At 40.6% G+C, this 22,228-nt stretch overlaps 1 protein-coding gene across 5 annotated transcripts in view; it reads left to right on the top strand.

Moving 5' to 3' along the window:
* LOC139454504 (F-actin-uncapping protein LRRC16A-like) overlaps positions 1 to 21,607 on the top strand; it is a 113,104-nt gene extending 91,497 nt beyond the window's left edge. For all 5 annotated transcript variants that reach the window (XM_071236256.1, XM_071236255.1, XM_071236253.1 and 2 more), the window contains 8 exons: positions 364 to 637; positions 2,457 to 2,537; positions 3,269 to 4,074; positions 5,785 to 5,954; positions 7,814 to 8,012; positions 8,746 to 8,862; positions 10,367 to 10,525; positions 10,986 to 21,607. In XM_071236256.1, the coding sequence (XP_071092357.1) occupies positions 364 to 637; positions 2,457 to 2,537; positions 3,269 to 4,074; positions 5,785 to 5,954; positions 7,814 to 8,012; positions 8,746 to 8,862; positions 10,367 to 10,525; positions 10,986 to 11,215 (2,036 nt within the window). In that variant the 3' untranslated portion in view covers positions 11,216 to 21,607. The remainder of the gene's footprint in view (positions 1 to 363; positions 638 to 2,456; positions 2,538 to 3,268; positions 4,075 to 5,784; positions 5,955 to 7,813; positions 8,013 to 8,745; positions 8,863 to 10,366; positions 10,526 to 10,985) is intronic.
* Positions 21,608 to 22,228: the final 621 nt, after the last annotated feature.

The raw sequence follows: 22,228 nt of genomic DNA, 5'->3' as shown, positions 1-22,228 counted from the left end.
TTACGGGATCGGGTGGTCCGGCTCGCTGACTTGGTTGATGGGTGTCATCATTTCCCAATTGCGTAGATCGATGCTCATGATGTCAATCACTGGATCGTATTGTCCAGACTCGATTATTTACAGACTGCCATCATAAAGCTGGAATATTGCTGAGTGCGGCGTTAAACTACAAACAAACTAATGTAAATCTACTACGACAGTTGTAGAGCTCAGATTGCTTTATAGAATGAGGCTGAGGTCCATTATTTTCAATTGACTGCTTAACCCAAGTGTATTTCAGCCAATCTGAACGCTTGTATATCTGTTATGTAAAGGCCAGCGTTCTTCCTTCTTTTATTCCACAATCATTGAATATGACTCTAGACCCAGCGCCAATATCCTTCGACACCCTGGAGTCCCCTGAGGCCTCGCAGACCCCCGCTACTCTGCAGCATCTCAACAAGGCACGGCCCAAGCGCATGAAGAATAAGCCGCCAACTCGACCGGTGGCGCCTAGTGTTTTGGAGGAAACTGAAACGGATGGCGTCAATGCCTTCTACAAGAGTCTTCCAGCATCCAAGGACAGTTTGGCTTCGAGCAGTGGTGATGCTCCCAAATCAAGAAAGGAATCCACAACAAGTCCCAAAGAAGAACAGTCGTAAGTTTTTTTATGATTTTAAAACAAAGCTTTAAGACCAAAAACAAAATATTTTTGTCAAGTTTCATAAGTTCAATTTCCACCTGGAGGGGCACTGATGGCCTTAGCACCATAATGAAGAGCTATGCAGAGTTGCGTCCCTTAAATGTGCCAGGATCTGTTTCTTTGTTCTTCTATTCCATATTGCTGCCTTGACATTGTTCTTTAGATATGTATATGTCTATCTGGAGAAATGGACATAGTAGTCTTAGGCACTGGAATTCAGTGTACAGAGTTGCTTACCTTAGATGAACAAGGATGCGCTGATCATATGTTTCAATCTGGTATTTGCTGCAATTTATCCTTGGTTTGTCTGTGACATGTCCATTGGTTTAACCAAACTTGTAAATGTCTACAGCCTGCTTTCCTACCACGATACACATTCCGTGATATGGATAAAATACTGTTTAACCAAACTCACTCCTGTTCCACGCGTTGTGTCAGTCTGTTCCCTGTAGCAGGTGATTCGCATTTCATATCCAGGGACATACAGAGAATCCCTTTAAAGTGTCTATTGTTGTTCAATATGTCAACCAGAGTCAATAAAAGTGTAGCTCTGAGACTTGCCGAGGAGTTTTAACCTTATCAATGAGTTTGTATGTGATGAGAATCTATTTATCATTTGAACAATTCTTCCAACTTTTTCTCTGTGTATTGAGTTATAACCAGTGGCTTTATTGTAAGAAAGTAGGATGAATCAACTTCAGTGGCAGAGAGATGAGTGATGTCATTTGATAAGCGATTGTCATGGTAACTAATGACGTCACAATGGTGGGAATTGCACATTATCATAAAGATATCACCTGTGGAATCCAGGCTTGGATGATACATAGAGATTATTATACAAGCATGTGTGTCATACTGATTTTACGAAATAAGTGTCAGAATTCTTATATTTCTCAAGCAAGAGCGTGGATAATACACAAATTCTTACGAGTTTTTAAAATCAGTATGATACACATGCGAGTGTCATAATTTCTTTATTTCCCATTATTTCTAATTCCTTTTGAGCTCTCCTTCATAAAACTTCAGCTCAATGATGTCAAAAATCTTCAGCTCTGATGTTACTTCTAGTGTGGGGCGGTCGGGTTGCCTAGTGGTTAAAGTGTTCGCTCGTCAGCCGAAGACCCGGGTTCGATTCCCGACATGGGTACAATGTGTTAAGCCCATTTCTGGTGTCCCCTGCCGTGATATTGCTGGAATATTGCTGAAAGCGGCGTAAAACCATACTCACTCACTCATTCACTTCCGACCTCATGTCATAATAAGGTTTGAATGCCGTCCAGATGATGTACACAATACACTGGTGCACGTGAAGTGATATTTGACCTGATGCACTTACGATTTTTATGAACTTGGTTATTTGTATCCCTATGAGTAATAAATGTATTTATGTATTCTCCTAGATGTCGCTGCATTGTCCTTGCATGAAATTGCATCACAATGCTTTTTAAACCGTTGTGACGCCGTCGGTTACCATGATGTCAGAGCTAGATATTATTGCTAATCTGTCTTCCACTGGCAGACATTTCTCAACTGAGAAATCAACTGAGCCTCCATTAGTGACATAAAGGAAAGCTGATTTTAATCAAGGAATGGATTTCAGGAAAGCATAACCCCGGCTACGTTTTACCTTTGATTAATATTGTACCTGTATGTGTATGTGTATGTGTTGCGACATTGTCTTCATGTGAATTATCACATCTTCAGGATGTTATGTTGACTTTGTTTATCAAAATAGATGAGTGTCTTGATTTCTCTTCTTCATTCAAATTTCTAGGAAACCTGAGGGCAAGAAGCGCTGGTTTTCCAAGGACAAAGATAAGAGTTCTTCCAAAGAAAAGGAGAAGAAGGAAAAATCGTACGTTTCTATCTTCTTACTGATTCTTTTGTTGTCCAGATTGTATTCTGTTCTGTCAATGATAACAGTCATCTCAAAGAGGTACTTGAGGATGTGGAGGCACAGGAGGCCCAGTTGTTTCAGGTGCCACATTTTGCTGTGCAGAGTTTTGTCCCTTATGTGTGACAGGAACAAATGTTTGGCGTTTCGAATTCTGGTTCGCCTTGATTATGTTTCTTGGTTTGTCAGCACCCTACCAATGCCTGTGGGTTTCAAGGACACATCTTAAGACCTGCTTCACATCAGGCTTTCCACATCAAGCTAACATGTGATATATCTGAAATACTGTGGAAGGCGGTGTTAACACGACTCACTGACTCACTCAACACTTAGGAATGTCCACTGGTCTTTATTTATCTTCTTTAATATTGAATTTTCTCAGCTTATATGAATTTGGGATGATTGGAAGAAAGGCAGTGATGATTGAGACAATTGTATTTTTGTGTGAAAAGAAATGTGTGCCCAAGAAACATATTAATTGAGGATTACAGGTCATCATTAAGATACATCAGGTCGTTACAGATTGGTAGCGCATGCACTCGTTTCCCTGTAAATCTTCTGCAAAGTTTATTTCTGTCATATGCATGGCAACAGTAACCAGTTGTAACAAGATTGAACTAAATTGGCAAACTTAGGCTGGTCCAGTTTTCATATTTTAAACTCTGCTGTAACTGAGGCGTTGTGTTTCACAGATCCATTGCATCAGGGTTCTCCAACTTCTTTCATCGTAAAACCAGTGGCGGCAAGTCAGCAGATGTGAATGGAAAGGATAAGAAATCAGATTCTAAGACAGACCTAAAAGCAGAGGTGAAACCAGAGGAACCTAAAAAGCTGGATATACTTGATGAGAGCAAGAACAAACCTGAGCCCACCAAACCCCAGGAAGTCAAACCAGAGGTCACAAAACCTAATAACACAAAGTATGAAGCCTTGAAGCCTAAAGTACAGAAAGTTGAAGCTTTGAAGCCAAAGGAGACCAAGGTCGAGGCCTTGAAGCCCAAGGAGACAAAAGTTGAAGCCGTGAAAACCAGTGAGGTGAAAGACACAAAGCTTGAAGCCTTGATGCCTAAAGTACAGAAAGTTGAAGCTTTGAAGCCAAAGGAGACTAAGGTCGAGGCCTTGAAGCCCAAGGAGACAAAAGTTGAAGCCGTGAAACCCAGTGAAGGGAAAGTTGAAGACTTGAATCCTAAAGAACCGAAAGTGGAACCTTTGGAGTCTAATGTTGAGACTGTCAAACCGAAAGAGGCAAACCTTGAGGTCTTAAAGCCAAAGGAGACAGCTGAGCCCACAAAACCTCAAGAGACAAAGGTTGAACCGAAGGAGTCCAAGGTTGAGATATCTGAGCCTCCTGAGGCTCCCACGGAGGCTGTGAAGTCCGAGACAGAGGTTGAGCCGACCTTGAAGCCAAAAGAGTTGGAGGTGACCAATGGGGAGAAGGCGCAGGCTCCAGAGACAAAGACTGAAGAAGTGAAGACAGATGGCGCTCCATTGGCAGAAGGTAAGAAACTGACAGTCTGAAAGATTGGGGAGTAGATGTTGACCCACTTTGTAGCAGTGTTAAGCAGTATGCGGTGGGTGTATATCATGAATGAGCTTCACTCTCTGTTGCACAGTTAACACCATCTGTGATTGAAATTTGAAATTTTCCTGTCAGCTCATGACTGATAAGGTCAAGGTCATTAGACTTGAATTGCATTGGACGATATTGACATAATGAGCATGGATCTGTGCAGTTGGGATACGATGACATGCATCAACCAAGTCAGCAAGCCTGCCCACCCGATCCCGTTAGTTGCCTCTTACGGCAAGCATGGGTTGCTGAAGACCTTTTCTATGCTGATCACTGTGGCGTTGCCTACAAGTAAGGGCATTAGCTTGTCATATCTAAGGCCCGTGTTTGATTTCCCACATATGTAGCTACAAAGCAAAGACCTTTTGATCCCTTGTGGTTTCCTGGTTAGAATAGGTCCTGAGAAATGATGGTTGATTGATGTAAAAGGGGACTAAATGGATAGGGTGATCAGGCACTGTTACCCGGTTGATGTCATGTCATCGTACACTGACAGCATGGATTGTTGCTCTCAATATCGATCACTGGATTGCCTGGTCACGACTTGATTATTTAGAGGCAGTCATCAAATAGCTGGTATATTTCTGAGGTGGCATTAACAATAAACAAACAAAAAAGTCTTGGTGTCCCCCACAATGATATGAAATGTAGTTTGAGCTGTTTTAAAACCAACAAACTCACTTGAGTAAAACTGCTGGAAAACTGTCCCTTGTATAATGATTATGGCTGCAAGTTTTTGGCCATCTTCCCGAGGCAAGTGGGTTTGATGACTATAAAAGTCCAGTTTCCACCCTTGCCCAACTAGGCTGGTATTATGGAGCTACATTTTGGCTGGACTAATGAGTCCGGTTCATAAAGTGTCATGCAGATTTCGGTCGACTGCAGGATTTGCAAAGCATGTGCACCTCTAACTCGTAGTCAACAGATATCATGCTTTTCATGCTTTTAATCAAGGTGCTCACGTGATTTGATGCACTTCGCGATGTAAAACTCGTTTTATCACAAGATAGATCTTGATTATCAATCAGATCGTCTTGACTGGGCGCCACCATTTTGTTTGAAGCAAATGCAAGTGATACGAGAGGTTGAATCTGATTGGTCAATAGGAGAGGCATAGAAATGACATAACTCGTAATAGCCACTGGTGGCGCTACGATCGAGCCCAGAAATTCCTGCCTAGTTTGGCAAGGGTGGAAAATGGACTTTTAAAGTCAGTTAACTCTCTTGCCTCGGGAAGATGGTTTTTGGTGGTTACTTTCATTCTATTTACCCACGTTAGGAAGACAGTTAAGTCATAGAGAAGTATGAGTGTGGACAGCTGTACGGTATTACAAGGTGCTTTTGATGTTAGGAAGGACTATTCCAGTCAGAGTTTTCCCAGAAAATCTGATGTTTGTGCAATGGTCAAATTTAGCCACTAGTCCCAACATGGGCCCCAAACGTTTGCAGTCTAGAAATCGAAGCTAATAATCGAAGCTGAATATGATGTTAAAGTATGGGAGTTACGATCATCTCAGCGCTCAGATCACTTTGTGGAACGAGGTCCTGGCCAGTTGACTAAAAAGTGTTAGTCACAGAATGAAGGTGAAGGTTTCAGCCTGATTGGCATCTGTATGACCTGTGTCATTTTGTCGTCAGCGGAGAACACGAAGGACGAGGAGGAGGAGGAACCAGAAGCTGCACTCAAGCTCCCTGCAGGGATGCCGAAGATCGGACTTGGTGGGAACTTGTTGGCCGAGATGAAACAGAAACAGGAGAAGCGGTTGTCCCAGAGATTCCCTCCCCTTGGACCCCCTCCCTCGGTGCCGGTAAGACTTGCATTTGTCCTAGAGATTCCCCCTGCCCCCCTTGGACCCCCTCCCGTAGTGCTGGTAAGACTTGCATTTGTCCTAGAGATTCCCCCTGCCCCCCTCAGACCCCCTCCCATGGTGCTGGTAAGGCTTGCATTTGTCCCACTGATTCCCTCCCCTTGGACCCCTTCCCGTGGTGTCAGTAAGACTTGCATTTGTCCTAGAGATTCCCCCTGCCTCCCTTGGACCTTCTCCCGTAGTGCTGGTAAGTCTTGCATTTGTCCTAGAGATTCCCCTGCCCCCCTTGGACCCCCTACCATGGTGCTGGTAAGACTTGCATTTGTCCTAGAGATTCCCCCTGCCCCCCTTGGACCCCCTACCACGGTGCTGGTAAGACTTGCATTTGTCCTAGAGATTCCCCCTGCCCCCCTTGGACCCCCTACCATGGTGCTGGTAAGACTTGCATTTGTCCTAGAGATTCCCCCTGCCCCCCTTGGACCCCCTCCCGTAGTGCTGGTAAGTCTTGCATTTGTCCTAGAGATTCCCCCTGCCCCCCTTGGACCCCCTACCATGGTGCTGGTAAGTCTTGCATTTGTCCTAGAGATTCCCCCTGCCCCCCTTGGACCCCCTCCCGTAGTGCTGGTAAGTCTTGCATTTGTCCTAGAGATTCCCCCTGCCCCCCTTGGACCCCCTCCCGTAGTGCTGGTAATTCTTGCATTTGTCCTAGAGATTCCCCCTGCCCCCCTTGGACCCCCTCCCGTAGTGCTGGTAAGACTTGCATTTGTCCTAGAGATTCCCCCTGCCCCCCTTGGACCCCCTACCATGGTGCTGGTAAGACTTGCATTTGTCCTAGAGATTCCCCCTGCCCCCCTTGGACCCCCTCCCGTAGTGCTGGTAAGACTTGCATTTGTCCTAGAGATTCCCCCTGCCCCCCTTGGACCCCCTCCCGTAGTGCTGGTAAGACTTGCATTTGTCCTAGAGATTCCTCCTGCCCCCCTTGGACCCCCTCCCGTAGTGCTGGTAAGACTTGCATTTGTCCTAGAGATTCCTCCTGCCCCCCTTGGACCCCCTCCCGTAGTGCTGGTAAGACTTGCAGTTGTATGTAGGGTAGAGCTTGTTCAGTATTAAGAGTTCCTTGTATCAGGCGGACAATGGCATAGTTCCTGTTCCGTGAAGTCATATCTTGGTACATTCACATTTTGAGTTTGAGTTTGAAGTTGAGCCAAAGGTTGTTTTCTTGTTTGCACACTAAGATTTTGAAACATGCACTTGTTTATCTTTATGGGTGCCCTGTGGCACACTTGAAAAAAAATAAATTTCAATCCCTGTTCTACGTTCTTTTAATGCAGAGTCAACCCTGTCTAACACTTACACATTGATGTGAAGCTGATGGTGGGATAATCACGGAGATTTTTTTAGAAAAAATGTTCTCGAAAATGCTGGGAAAAGAGAACATGATATCACAAAATACAATCATGGAACTTGTTAATATATTGTATGATCCACCAAAATGGTTTGGCTCATTCTTTCAGAGAACAATACTGACTTGAACACTGATTGAAAATATGTTCTGTCTCAAAGTGCTTGCCGTAAAAGGTGACTGCTTGTCGTAAAAGGCGACTAACGGGATCGGGTGGTCAGGCTTTGCTGACTTGGTTGATGAATGTCATCGATCCCAATTGCGTGGATTGATGCTCATGATACTAATCACTGGATTGTCTGGTCCAGACTCGATTATTTACAGACCGCCGTCATATAGCTGGAATATTGCTGAGTGCGGCGTCAAACAACAAACCAACCAACCAAATGAAAGTGCATGGTTGCTTTCTCCACATTGGCCCAGGTTTTGATTAATATGTTATGTAATTCTCCATCAGACTGAGAAGGGGAAACCAGAGACCAACAACAACATTGGGGAGAAGTCGGACCCTGCCAAGGGCGGAGAGAGCGCAGAGGAGAAGAAAGCCCCGACACGGGCAGCAACAGTGACGACCAAAAACCCCGTCCCAGCCCCGCGCGGCCTCGCAGCAAAACGCCCCACTGTCATGTCTTCCAGCCCGGCCCCTGCTGTTGATAGTGAGTACTCAACCTCTATACGTCTCAAAAAAAGTTAGGGATAACCCAATTCTTTCATATAGCTACAGTTGATCAGTCAAGACATGACAGATTAAGTAAAGTGATATCAAAGAATCAGGTGATCCTTAACTTTTTTTCAGTAGTATGGTATCAGGTTCCAGTCCATGTAGAGATATAAGAGCTTAGTTCATTAGTCGGTGTTGTGGGTTCTAGATCATTTTAATATGTTAGTCGAACCTTTTACATGTGCCATGCCAGTAGTATGTCAGACTGTCTTATTATTTACAGACTATTAGGACATACCTTCTTTGAGAGGCATTTAGAAGTTGGAGTACTACAAAAGGATAAGATATATGGATGAAGAATGATGATAGCAATAAAGTAATAAAGAAGTTGTTCTTCCATATATCTTTTCCTTACTTCTCAGTACTGATATCAGTAACTGAAATACGGTTATAACGAACACGCTTATAACGAACTGACTGATATAACGAACTTACTTTTTAGTCCTGGACATTTGTTGTATATATGCTGTATATGTGCTTATAACGAACTACGGTTATAACAAACTAAAATAAGTGGTCGCTTTGAGTTTGTTATAACCGTATTCTAGTGTATTGCAGAGTATGACTTTAAACAACAAACAAACATAATGCAAGAAGTGTCTCATGTTCTTTCGTCTACTGTCACCGAGCACTTGATGTCATGTGGTTATTTCCTGTGGCCTGTGTAGGTGACGGCCCCCCTAAACCTGCAGCTCGCCCATTGCCCCCCAAGAAGCCCCCCCAGTTGCCACCGAAGCCTCGCAACAGCCTCAGATTAGCTAAAGACTCTCCAGTAGAGGAGGAAGGTAAGTCAGATTTACGCAAAGTGAACACACTGTTTTTGTGTGTTTAGAACGCCATAAATAGCAAAGAAATATTCAAGTCAATTCTTATGAATAAATACATTAAAAATGATTACTTCACAGACTGTTTTTACACACAACAATGTGGACAACAATAGGAAATCATTAAAATCGTTAAGCGCCAATAATCCACCAAAGTCCCACCCATTCAAATATCACCCAATCAGAAAACAGTTTTAAACTTGTGGATTGTGGGCTACATATTTTAGGTTTATGGGAACATAAACGCAAGAAGAAATTGCTTGCTTAGCTAATGCCAAACAAATGCCACAGAATCCCTTGCAAGTTATTGATGTTGAGATAAACCTTTGTTTTAGCTGTTATGATAATGAGCCCATATCATCTGTCTGACCCTAAGAGTGGTGACTTGGTTCACTGCATGTCATTGTACCACATCAATCAATGGTTTGTCTGGTCCAGAGTGAAGCTCTTATAGGCCACTATCATAAAGCTGGAACATTGCTTAGTGAAGTTTTAAACAACAAACAGAAACAAATATATTGTCTTTGAAGCGAAAATTCTTACAATAGGGGAAAACTGTCGTCTAGTCTTGCGCAAAACAGTGTTCGTGTCAAATACAAAAGCGCATACTTGCTTATACAACGCTCAGTTTACTTTCACTGCCCACTCTAAATAAAGGCAATGTGGATTCTTCATCCAATCAGGTGTCAGCTTTCTAAAATGATTTGGCTTCATTTTTTTACCACCTTGATTGTCCTTCCTGTTGGATGAAGGTACCACGGTGATCCGAAAGGACAGGTAGTTTGAAATATCCACAACATCATAATGATGTTCCTTCACCTTCTACTTTAGAGGGGGCACGGGTGGCCCAGTCGTCTAAGGCGCCGCGATTCGCTGTGCAGAGTTGCGTCCCTTGGGCACGCCAGAAACCTATGATTGTGGGTTCGAATCCCGGTTCGCCCCGATTATGTTTCTAGGTTTGTCAGCACCATACCCGTTCTCGTGGGTTTCACCGAAGTGGTAAACGTCTGAGACCTGCCTCACTTTGGGCTTTCCTCCCACATTAAGCTGACACGCCGCGATATAACTGTAATACTGTTAAAAGCGGCGTTAAACCCGACTCACTCACTCACTCACTCACTCACTCACTCTACTTTAGAAACTTGGTGTATTAATTTGTTACAGAGATACAGAAATCAGACATGATGGTTTGAATGCTTCAGTCACGCGTATTGAGAATTTAAACGCCATGACACTGATTGGTTAATTAGAAAATTCAACTGACGCAACCCCCTATGGTTGTGTCCTCAGATCTTCACAAGAGAAAGATTTGATTTTTATGAGATTGTGTTCAAAGCAACATTAATTCAATCACACTTACTCACTCACTTATACACTCTCACATGCTCTGTCACTCACTTACTCACTCACTCAACTCACTCATGAATCAAACTGTTGAAATATGTGTCCTCCTTTGTGGACTTAGGGTCCTGTGAAAGCCCTGAGAAGAAGCCTGAGGAAGGTGTGGTGTACGATTCAGCCACACTGCGGTTGACCGTGAAGCAGAAAGCGATGCGCATCCATGATGGAACCAAGACACCCCCTTCTGTCAAGGCCAAGACAGGCTCCCTTCCAAGGGATTCAGGTCAGAGATGAAGGATAATTTTTTTAACATACTCTCAAATTTGGGAGATTTTGTTTTTATTGATCACGGAATTGTATCTCATAGATAAAAAAACAACCTTACTTTCCCGATTCTAACAAATAATGGCATGGGGTAGCCTAATGGATAATGTGTTTGCTAATTGCTCCAAAGGCCTGGGTTCGATTGCCCACATGGGTACAATCTGAGTCCTTATTTCTGGTGTCCCATAATGATATTGGTGGAATATTGTTAAAAGGGGAGCGTACCATATTCACTAACTCACTTACTCTAACATTAAAATACACAAGCTTTTCTTCAATCCTCTCTGCTGCTGTAATTTAGTTTTCAGGATCGTTCGGTACCATAGACAGTAGAAGAATGCTTAAATCTTAAGATTATGAAGGTGTTGTGTGAAACTGGTATGAATGATCAGATTAAACATGTGTTTCTGTTCAAACAGATGCATCGGATGATTCTAAGGATGATGTTAAGTCTGACAGTTCAATCTTAACACCTGACGAATGTGATGGCGCACCTGGAAATATAAGCTCAGACTCCCAAAGTAAAGAGTCAGACTCTAAATCAGGGGAGGCAACTCCAGATAAGGAAAACGGAGACGATGGCTCTCCAGTTGTGGAGAAGAAGAAAGGCCCTGCTGGAAAAAATGACCCTGATGAAATCATGGTTTGAAGTGCCTGTGACCACAATATTTTGTGAAATAACCACACTTTTTTATATATTAATGAGGACACATTTTCTAAATAATCATTTTCGTCACCAGTGCACACGCATGTGTTTTTGCTAGAATGGACTCTGTTTGAGCTGCGTTAGGGTGAGAAAATGACTTTCAAAGTTGAACACTACTTGCATGGTTAGATTAGAACATTCCAGGTCGGACTTGCATCAACTTGACACAGGTGTGTACACTGGTGATCCCCTACCACGTTGCCTCTGTCGGAAGGGGAGACTCGCTGTTTACATCCTGTGAAATATTTACATTTTATATTCATACTGCTTTCTACATTTCTACATTTTCAAATATTTCATATGGTGTTCCGTGCAACTGCAATGAAAATGTCCCATATTTATTTGATTTCATGTTGAATCCAGTGATTGCCTGATGAAGACAGGTGGAAGAGTAAGCAGATCAATGAGGATCATACTTGTTGATATCTTGTCCTGTAGTTTATACATAATATACAGAGAAATGAATGCTTATGTAGTGCAGCCTAACACTGGACTGGTCATTTAGGATGAAGGGGGACAACTGATCCTGGGTCTTGGACTATGCATTTGGAGTTACTCCCCTTAGCAGCCTTAGAAGTTTGGTGTTTTAACCAGTCATGAGGACTAGTGTAAAACTTATTTCACTGGGCCTGGGGGTTTGTACTTAGTCCTGCTTAAACAAGACAAAATTGTTTATTATGTTTACTATTTCTGTCAGTTTCAATCAGTTCCAGTTTGTTACAAAATTGAAGCATTAAAACCTGGTTCAGAAATATAACCGTCAAATGTTACTGGGCACTCGTATCATTATTGGATTTTTACTTCTTAAAATTTGGTAGTCTCAAGCTGGGGGACTAGCATGAATTTTGAAGGCTGCCCTTTGCCCTAAAGGAATCATCATTATGGTATAACATTTGTCAGCACTCGTCACTTTCTATAACCTGAAGAAGGCTCGTGTTCCAAGCGATCAGAGCTGTATGGGATAATGTGAACCAATCAGAATGTATTATGGATATGATTATTTTGGTCAAAGAATCCCTCTGTAATATTTTTAGTGGGTGGGGGATGGTATGAAATGTATTGGCTTTCATCAAGCATTTGATTCGTGTCTATTTGTTTTTTGAGGTCTTTGTTGATCCCAGCTGGCCAGCCCAGTGCAAACATCACCTAAATGACTTGTCCCTCAGCGCTGTAGTGTAGAAACTTGTGTCCAGGAAGGTGTATTACACTGAAAGTACTACGTGAGTGAAATCACAGATGGTAATGTGTGTACCAGCACAACTTGACAACCATATTTGGTTCACAAGCATCGGCAGATGAAAAACATTAAAATCCTGAAAAGTCACCTTTTCACAAAATACTATAATGAAATTCCAATGTTACAGTTAACATATGTTTTCAAAAGCCATTGTTTGGAAACAAGTTGTTTTAATTTGTATAATTAATTTTAATCTGTGTCCAAAGAGGTTTTATTTGCGAGTTTGTTGGTGCAGAGCAGTTTCACTACCTAACTGTCGTGAAACTTTAAACCAATTATTTTGAGTACGAGCTCACAAAACATTTTAGAAAGTGATCCCCCCGAGGGTTGAAGCCACTCATTGTATATGCATACCCACGGTGATATTGTAAGTATTAATGACAGTATTTCACAGATGATCGAAACATTGTCTCCAACGACCTGTGCTCACTTCGTTAAGTAGTTGAGTGTTTTAGAAGTGTTAGAGAAAGTAGGTGGTAGACTCGTAGTGTCTTTGTTATATACATCATTAATACTCTGTGTGTTTAAGATAATTCCATGAAATACCAAAGCTGACAGTTTGTTGTTCATCAATTCAGGTATGTCTTGTAAACATAAGTTCTTGGTTTCCTCTGCTGACAGAACAGTACCCTATTTGACATGGTGAATTTCTTGTTGAGAACATGTTGGTCAATTTGTGTGCGAATCGATTAATTTGTTACATTTATGTAACACAAATATGTCACCTTATCGGACATCTTCCCTTAAGAATCAATTAGCTGTGCAGAGTTGTGTCCCTTACCTATCAGGATCAGATGATTTTAGGTTCAAATTCTGGATTCAAACTGATCATGTTATATGGTTTGTCTGCACCATCCCCTGCACATAGTTTTAAGTGTAAATGTTCACTGTCAGAATCACATTAGACTTTATCCAGCATTAAGCTGACATGAACTGATATACTATTGGAAGCTAGGACAGTGTGGTAGCCCAGTGGGTAATGTGTTTGCTCATCGAGGACACCTGGTTCTACATATGTATACTGTTTGTGATATTCCACAGTGAAATGGCTGCAATACTACCAATGTGGTAAGGGATCAACCTCAGTCCTCAGTGTGATAAGCCAACACCTGAACTACTGGGCTAACCCTCTGCCCCCTTTGAATACACGAAGCTCTGTATGTCCTTAGGACCAGGTATTGGTATAAATGGGAAATGGTTAACAAGTGGGCAAGAGTGGCGATGTTGCCTAGGTTGCTGCAATTCGCAGTGGAGAGTTGTGTCCCTTAGCAGTGAAAGGATTTGATGATCACTAGTATTGCTGTTATCCTCCTATGTTAGCACTAACCTGTGTCATGGGCATCACTAAGGTGGTAAATATCTATGACCAGCATCATGTTGGTCTTTCCTTCCATGTTAAGCTGACACACCAGGATGTCACTGAAAGAAAGAATCTTTAAAGATATTAAACATGTCAAATATGGTAACTGTTCTTTATCAGTCCGATGCATCATGTCTTCTCTACAGATCGTTATCATCGAGATATTTTTACCATGATGTAGTCAATACCTTAAGAGGCCTTTGTGAAGTTGTTAAGATTATTTCAGCTTAATAAAGATTATTACTTCATGCTATTTTGAAGACCTCTATTTTGGAATGTGGTAAAATAGTGTGTTTTTCTTGTAATTAAATAAGTTCTCGGAGAATCACTGTTCAACTTGGCGATGTAGTATCAACACTGTATGGAAAAACTAGACTGCTCTCAGTCTCTTTCTTGCTTCTGGTCCTTGATCTATCAAATCCACGCCATGACGTTTCAGCAAAGAGACTGTGCAGAGTTGTGTCCCTTACCTTGCCAGGATCAGCTAGTTCACACTGATTATGCCTGGTGAGTCTGTACATTGGTTTCACTGGTAATTAACCTGCGTTTCTTCAGTCTTTCCTCTATCTCAAGCTGACAAGCCAGGGCATAACTGATCAAAGTGGCATTAAACCAAACTATGCCCTCACTTTATCATTGAATAGAGAAATGTATTTTTACAGAAAGGCCTTTTAAGGTAGTGACGACTGTGTAGTTGATTTTCAGTTTGAAGACCTTGTTCTTGACATTTTGCTGATATTACGGACCAAACCAAGTGTTCAGGAACAAAAGAGCAGATTTATGAACCACAAATGTACAATGGGTGCCACATTTGATCTAGCATAGGCTTTCTGCACTGCATTTGATCATGGGTGCAAATCCTGTTGCGTTTCTAGCTTTGTTAACACCATGCCCGTGTTTGTGGGTTTCACCAAAGTGGTAAACGTATCAGACCTGCATCACTTTGGGCTATCCTCCCACTTCAAACTGATACTCTGTATGGTATAACTGAAATACTGTTCAAAGCAGCGATAAACCCAACTCACTCACTCACTCATGGTTGGTGGTAATATGCCACTGATCCATGTCATAAGGCTTTGTGGGATCATTGTTGAAGGAATTATTTTCACAATTATTATTTTCTAAATTTTCAAAATGGTTATCAGATGTGAATTTCATGGCTGTTTTGAATCACCCATGAATGTTTATATGTACAAGGAAAAAGTACTTGTTCAGCCCAGACCAGTTAAGGACCAGGGCTGAACCAGCATTTTTAAAAGGGAGGGGTCCGCTCCTGGATCCGCCTATTAGTTCCTTGTTTTACATATTCGCATTGTCAATCTGTTCAGATGAAGGGCACAAAACAATTGTGTTGTCAGGGTAGATTGAGCTAAACTTACTAAAAACAAGCCCTGAAAGAAAAGGTTTAACATATATATACAAACAAAAAGAGTCACTGGTGGCTCAGTCTAAGGTGTCGCAATTCGCCGCTCAGAGATGTGGCGTTTAGGAACCCCAGAAACCTATGATCGTGGGTTTGAAGGCTGGTTCGCCCCAATTGTGTTTCTAAGTTTGTGAGCACCATATATCTGTGCTCATGGGTATCAAACCCAAGTTGCTCACTCACTCACTCACTCACTCACTCACTCACTCACTCATGCAATAACTCCCTCACTCACTCACTCACACTCACTCACTCATGCACTAACTTACTCACCTACTCACTCACTCATGCACTAACTCACCTACTTACTCACTCAAACTCACTCACTCATGCACTAACTCACTCAAACTCACTCACTCAAACTCACTCACTCATGCACTAACTCACTCACTCACACTCACTCATGCACTAACTCACTCACTCTCACTCATGCACTCACTCACTCAAACTCACTCACTCATGCACTCACTCACTCACACTCACTCGTGCACTAACTCACTCACACTCACTCATGCTTTAACTCACTCACCTACTCACACACTCATGCACTAACTCACTCACTCACTCACAAACTGAAGTTAAGGAAGAGCATTAATGTCATATATACATTTAGATTTTTGCTTTTTGACAAAATGTCTGGAAGGCTCATCTCTAAAATAATATGTTGGCCAGAGAAATAAATGAAATAATTCCTTCAATGATTATATGGAACTGCTGTTGGTTGATGTAGCCACTGAGTTTTCAGTTTCAGACCACTAGAGGCTTTACTTCTCAATACAAATTCCATTTCTGATCGATATTGCTGATTGGTTACGTATAAGCATCGAAAGTCTGGAGAGTCCCGTGTTAGGTCAAGTGTGGTATTTTAATTAATCACATGGGTTGTGTGTAAATACGGAATTTATTTTATGTACAGTGTAAATATATATATTTCTATAGATAAACTCATCCTGCTTTAAGTACATTTTCATATATTGATATATCTGCTTGATTTACAATTATATTACTTTCAAAGGACCATTTTTCGTCTTTATATGCTGAGTAAGCACATTTTGTATTCACTTTATTAGCCATGTCATGTGTTCAGTCGGAGTTCAGCTTAGCTTCATCTATAGGATATATAGAGATATGACAATTTATGTGTCTACGTTGTAATGTTATTGTGTCAAAAATCCTTTACACATTGTAAGGCTTCTGCTTTATGTGTTCGTTATATCACCTCAAAGCTTGTTATAAGGTCTGTGCTCGAGTCTTATCAAGGCGTATACAAGGCTGATATTTTTTTGGCCACATTTTAAGCCTCTTGTCAGAACAGTTTTACCTAAACCACATTTGCTACCCCTGGAATGTACTGCAGTTTGTCTCTGGAGCCTGCTGCCGTGGAGATGGTTACTCTGGAACCAAGGCTAGAAGAAGCTTTGGGAGATGACTGTTAGGAAACGTACAGGTTTTACTAATTGAATAGACATTACTGTGTATCTATTATTGTTGGTCCGGAATTATTAGTTTGAACAATTTCACCTGGAACAAAGGTGTCTGGAATAACAGCGCCATACCCGTGCTCGTGGGTTTCACCCAAGTGGTAAACATTTGAGACCTGCATCACTTCGGGCTTTCCTTCCACATTAATATGACACGGCGTGGTATAACTGTAATACTGTTCAAAGCCAAACTATTTCACTCACTCTTGTACTCACTCACTCACTCCAGAGCTGTAAAGGTCAAGGACCCACATAATTTTAGGAATTCCTTCCATATTATGAATGACTTTATAAACTAAAATCCTGAGAAGCAGGTTAGACCACAAGACACACACTCCTATGTACTTAGCACAGAATACAGTACACGATATTGTGTAATGACCCAGGCAATGTGCAATACAATGCATATTGCTGCACACGAGAAATTGATGCTTCATGTGTGGGCTGGGACGAGTCCAAATATACTACCCGGGTACCCATCCCCCTATTACCCGACCCTACCCGGGTACCCACAGTAGGTTGGGATTTTTTTTACCATAGCCCTGGCAAAACATATTTAGGTACATGTATTAAACAATGTGGTCATGCATACTTTAAAGTTGACTTCATTTATATCTTTATTCAACCATATGAAAAGTCAGAAAGAATGGGTGCATAGTCAGAAAGAAATGTGAACGTTAGTGACTTATAGTGTAACCATAGTGTTCTAGATAATTTTTGTCATTTTAAACAAGATATCACGTGACTAACCAGAGGTCCGGGTAGTCCTGTGGTACCCGGGTCCTACTCAGTACCCACCCGCCCCGGGTACCCGAGTTACCCGTCCCAGCTCTACTTCATGCCAACAAGTGTAATGCTGTAAATTTGTTTTTTTAAGCCTATACATGACGCTTTTCATTGCTTTGAATTCTACTTACATACTAGTCTGTCTTACAGACCCTGATACATTTATATCAACTACAGCCCATGCAAGTCTATAATGTTTGGCAAGTCTAGATTACTGCAGTATCAGGACTTGAAAATGAAGAGAATCACTTGGCTCCCTTTTTATTAGATTTTTATTAAGATAACTGAACAACTGTTTTTTTCTGTATGATATGTTCATTTCAGAGACTATATGTTAGTCTACTTACATACTTAACTGCATGATCTCCAAGGTACTTATAACTTCTTTACATTGTATTTGACCACTGACTTGGCTTATGTTGCTTTTGTGTTTGGTCCAGGAAGCAATTGATGCATTGTGTTATTACTCATCATCTCTATGACTGAAGCTCTGTTCGTGTCCAGTTGTTTGGAGAGAGCTGTTTCGTGAGATGTTACACCTCCCATTTATTACTGAGGCCAAGATTCCGATGAAGAAGACGTTTGTCAGAATTGATTTGATATACAAAGGGTTAATATATGCTTAAAAAACTAAGAAATCAGGATGTTGATTGTAATATCGTTGAAAAGCCTCTTTGAAAAATAATATAAACCAGAAAAACATTTTGAAAATAAGCAATTAATTTATTTTTGCAAATTTAGAAATGAGCTGTCAATTAAATAGGAGAGTAAAGTGATCAGGCATTACCTAAGTTAAAAGTTTTCCTTGTTGTATTTTCAGTATGTTGTTGTTCCTATTAATATCACCATCTGGTTTATGTCAATAAGGGTTAAAGAGGTCGAGATAATGATGATACAATGCACAGTATTAAACACTAAATCAAAACTTAATCTTTTGCCACAATTGATGTATGTGAGCCACTGTCCACCGAAGCTTGTCTTATACGCTGGTCAGCCTGTAAATATCCCAAGATCCTTATGTAATCACTGTTTAATCTCAGGATAGTATTGTTTGGGTGAATGTGGGCTTCATATCTTTGACTGTTGTCTTGTATCCATGGTAACAGTGCCAGTAATGGTAATTTAAGCTGCTGTATTTTTTCTTGCTTTTATAAAACTGTTGTATTTTCTTGTAATCATTTGTATTTTTAGAAAAAAATTGTATTTTAAGTCATTTGGTTTCATTTATTTGACTGCAACACCATCATTTTGGATATTGATGAAGTGCATCACTGATGTGATAGAATAAAAGGTATTCTTCATCAGCACAGATTACAAAGATTGTTTTCATGAACATAACTTGTTTAAATTCATGAAATTTGATAAAATTTTGTTCACAAATTCCAAGAAATAAACTTTTTGAAATTGTGAAAGGCGAATCTCTAATATAAGATCTGGATAAAAATCAGAATGGAAGTTAAAAATCGTTTCAACACTTGATTCCTTGTCAATCTTTTGACCAATAGCTATCCTTATATCCGTCTTTCTTAATTATGTGCCTTTCAAATTCTACTTGTATATAATCATATTTGTTTTTTGTACATCTTTTTTATTATAATTTGTGTTCAAAACACACAGACTGCTTGATTGATGAAGATATTTCATCCCATCTTTTCGTTCTTCCGACGAGATTTTAGTTGTATTTAATTTTATGAATCTGAAATTGAAAAGTGCTGCTATTGTAAGATATATTTTTCCCTTGGTTTGAGTTTCAGGTGTTTATTCATGAGACTGTCCTACATTTACCTGTCACTGTATCAGGAACTAGTTAGCCGGAGCTGTGTTAATCTGATGATGTCACTAGGAAGCAGATTCATGGTGTTACACTCTATTCCAGTGTAGGGGACACAGGTGGCCCAGTCGTCTAAGGCGCCGCGATTTGCTGTGCAGAGTTGCGTCCCTTGGGCACGCCAGAAACCTATGATTGTGGGTTCGAATCCCGGTTCGCCCCGATTATGTTTCTAGGTTTGTCAGCACCATACTCGTGCTCGTGGGTTTCACCGAAGTGGTTAACGTCTAAGACCTTCATCACTTCGGGCTTTCCTCCCACATTAAGCTGACACGCCGCGATATAACTGGAATACTGTTAAAAGCAGCGTTAAACCCAACTCACTCACTCACTCACTCACTCACTATTCCAGTGTAACACTACCACTATGTTATGTGTATGTCCACATGGTGCTTCTATAGCTGCCTTATTAAGCATAATTTGATAATTTGGGTTGTAAGACCACAGTTATCTCTAAACTGATCCAGCTGTGTTTTTTTTAATGATCATTTGACAATTTGTTTGTAACATGTATGCTATTGTGCTGTCGTGGTGTGAATTTCATAGAGCAAGTTATCACGTTGTTTAGTCAGTTTAGGTTCATTATTATCAAAACCTAGGACATATAATCTTATATTTACCAACTTCTGGTTATGAATGAGATAAACTTTTAATGTGTGATTTGTAAGAAGTATGTGTAAGTTACCAGATATATGCAAACTGAGCAGTATGCTTGTACACTGTAGGGGGCATGGGTGGCCCAGTCATCTAAGGTGCTGCAAATCGGTGTGCAGAGTTGCATCCTTTGGGCATGCCAGAAACCTATGATTTGTGGGTTCCAATCCTGGTTCACTATGTTTATGTTTCTAGGTTTGTCAGCACCATACTCATGCGGTTGGGTTTCACCAATGTGGTAAATGTCTAAGACCTGCATCTTCCACATTAAGCTGACTTGCCCTGATATAACTGGAGAACTGTTCAAAGCGGCTGAAACCCAGCTCACTCAGTTGTATAAAGTGTATTGGTTGGAGGACATTAGGCTGTTATTGTATTACAGGGGACCAAAGGAAACACGGTTGTTGGACCAGAGTCTTTATCGGTGCTCTCTCAAAAACAACGTAACAATTCTAGGCCACGACACATTCATTATTTGTACATAGTGTAGCTGCTGACCTCTCTGTTACTATACTTGTTCACATAATTACCAACTTTCATTGAAAGCGGCTTTCTAAACTGGGTAAGGCAAAAATATACTTCCTAATGTTAATTTAAAGGAAGAAAGAGGAGAACCTATGATACCTAATCGTTAATATTTCATCAGTTGATTAGATATAAATATCTGCCAAGATAACTAGCCATTTTATTTTCCATATAATTGATGTCATTTCAAAGGAAACACATCTACCATGTCCTTTATTTGAGAAAGTAATATCCGAAAACAATAATTTATTTAGAGTTGATTTATGAAATTATTTTGTTGTAACAAGCCTCATGTAGATAAGATGCTTAGATCATATACTGTAAGACAAATAGGTGCTAAGAGTTAATATATACTTTGTATACATGCATCAAATTGTGATTTTGTTGTACAAGTTTATACCTGGTTTGAAGTCATTTTATCACACAGTGCATTTTGTGAGACAGATAGTTGATGCTGCCCGAGTCCACCATGCTCTTAACATGGGTCTTTAGGAAGAGGACCTCTATGCATTTGGATAGATTTCATTGGCGTTTATTTTTTACGTAAGAAATCCCTTTGGGACAAGTATTATCCTTCATTAAACTGATGAATAAATTTGACCTTTTTTACATTTTACTTGAAGGAGTTCTGTATGAGCTGATTTATTCATTGCATGTACATGTTTTATTTTCTAAATTGTTAAATTTTAAGGGTTTAAAAGACAATGTACTTATACTAAGAATGGATTAGGGATTTTAGCATTTAGAACTATGTAATTAAGTCATTATGACAATGATGAAATAAAAGATGGAATACGAAGATTATGACACCAGTGCCACACAGTCATGGCTAGATGTTGTTGTATCTGCATGTGTTTTATATAGTGTTATTGTGCATGTGTGTTTAACTCAGTGTATCACATTATTTTCTCTCTATTGTGTACTTGTAACAATGTAAATACATATATACCATATACATTATGCAACCCAATCATGACAGGTAGGAATTTCCGTTATACTTTCAATTGTACCAGAATGGAAATTAATAAAATCTGAAAATAATTTTGTTGGTATTTTATTTCTCTATTGTAAAACCTTGTATATATTTTTTCATGTTCTCATCCCATATTGTCCTTCTAAACATTTACCTGGAGAAAGGCCCAATTGGGATTTCTGCCTTACGATCGTAGCACAACAGCCTATTCTGTTAGGAAACATAATTAACTCTGTTAGGACAGCATAGGCTGCTGTGCTGTGCTATGATCGTAAGGCAGAAATCCAAATGGGGTCTTTCTCCAGGTAAAAACCCCATTTCACCTCACCTCACTTCAACACGGTTGCGCTGGAATTATTCAGCAGGTCCACCTTTGGAAACCAGAGTTGACATGAGCCTCGTACAGATGGGTTTCGTCCACAGCTCTTTAGACCAAATCATCAAGATGTTCTAAGATCTCAGTCAGCGCAATTATGATTTCTGTCAAGTTTCTTCTCCTGCAAGGCAACAATCCAATCTCATTAAAATCAGATCTTAGTTCTCGCTACCGTAAAACAAAGATCTGAGGACATCCCACTATGGGTCACGTAAGAACGACTTTCTCGAATTTTGATTGACCAATGAAATGACTGACAAGAAATCGACATTAGACAATCAGAAGGCAGCTTTCTCGAGCTTTACGCCACACA

This window comes from Haliotis cracherodii, unplaced genomic scaffold (assembly GCF_022045235.1).
Source record: "Haliotis cracherodii isolate W230 unplaced genomic scaffold, xgHalCrac1.p SCAF_10, whole genome shotgun sequence".
In the NCBI taxonomy this organism is placed as follows: domain Eukaryota; kingdom Metazoa; phylum Mollusca; class Gastropoda; order Lepetellida; family Haliotidae; genus Haliotis; species Haliotis cracherodii.
This window is presented reverse-complemented; position numbering and strand designations above follow the sequence as displayed.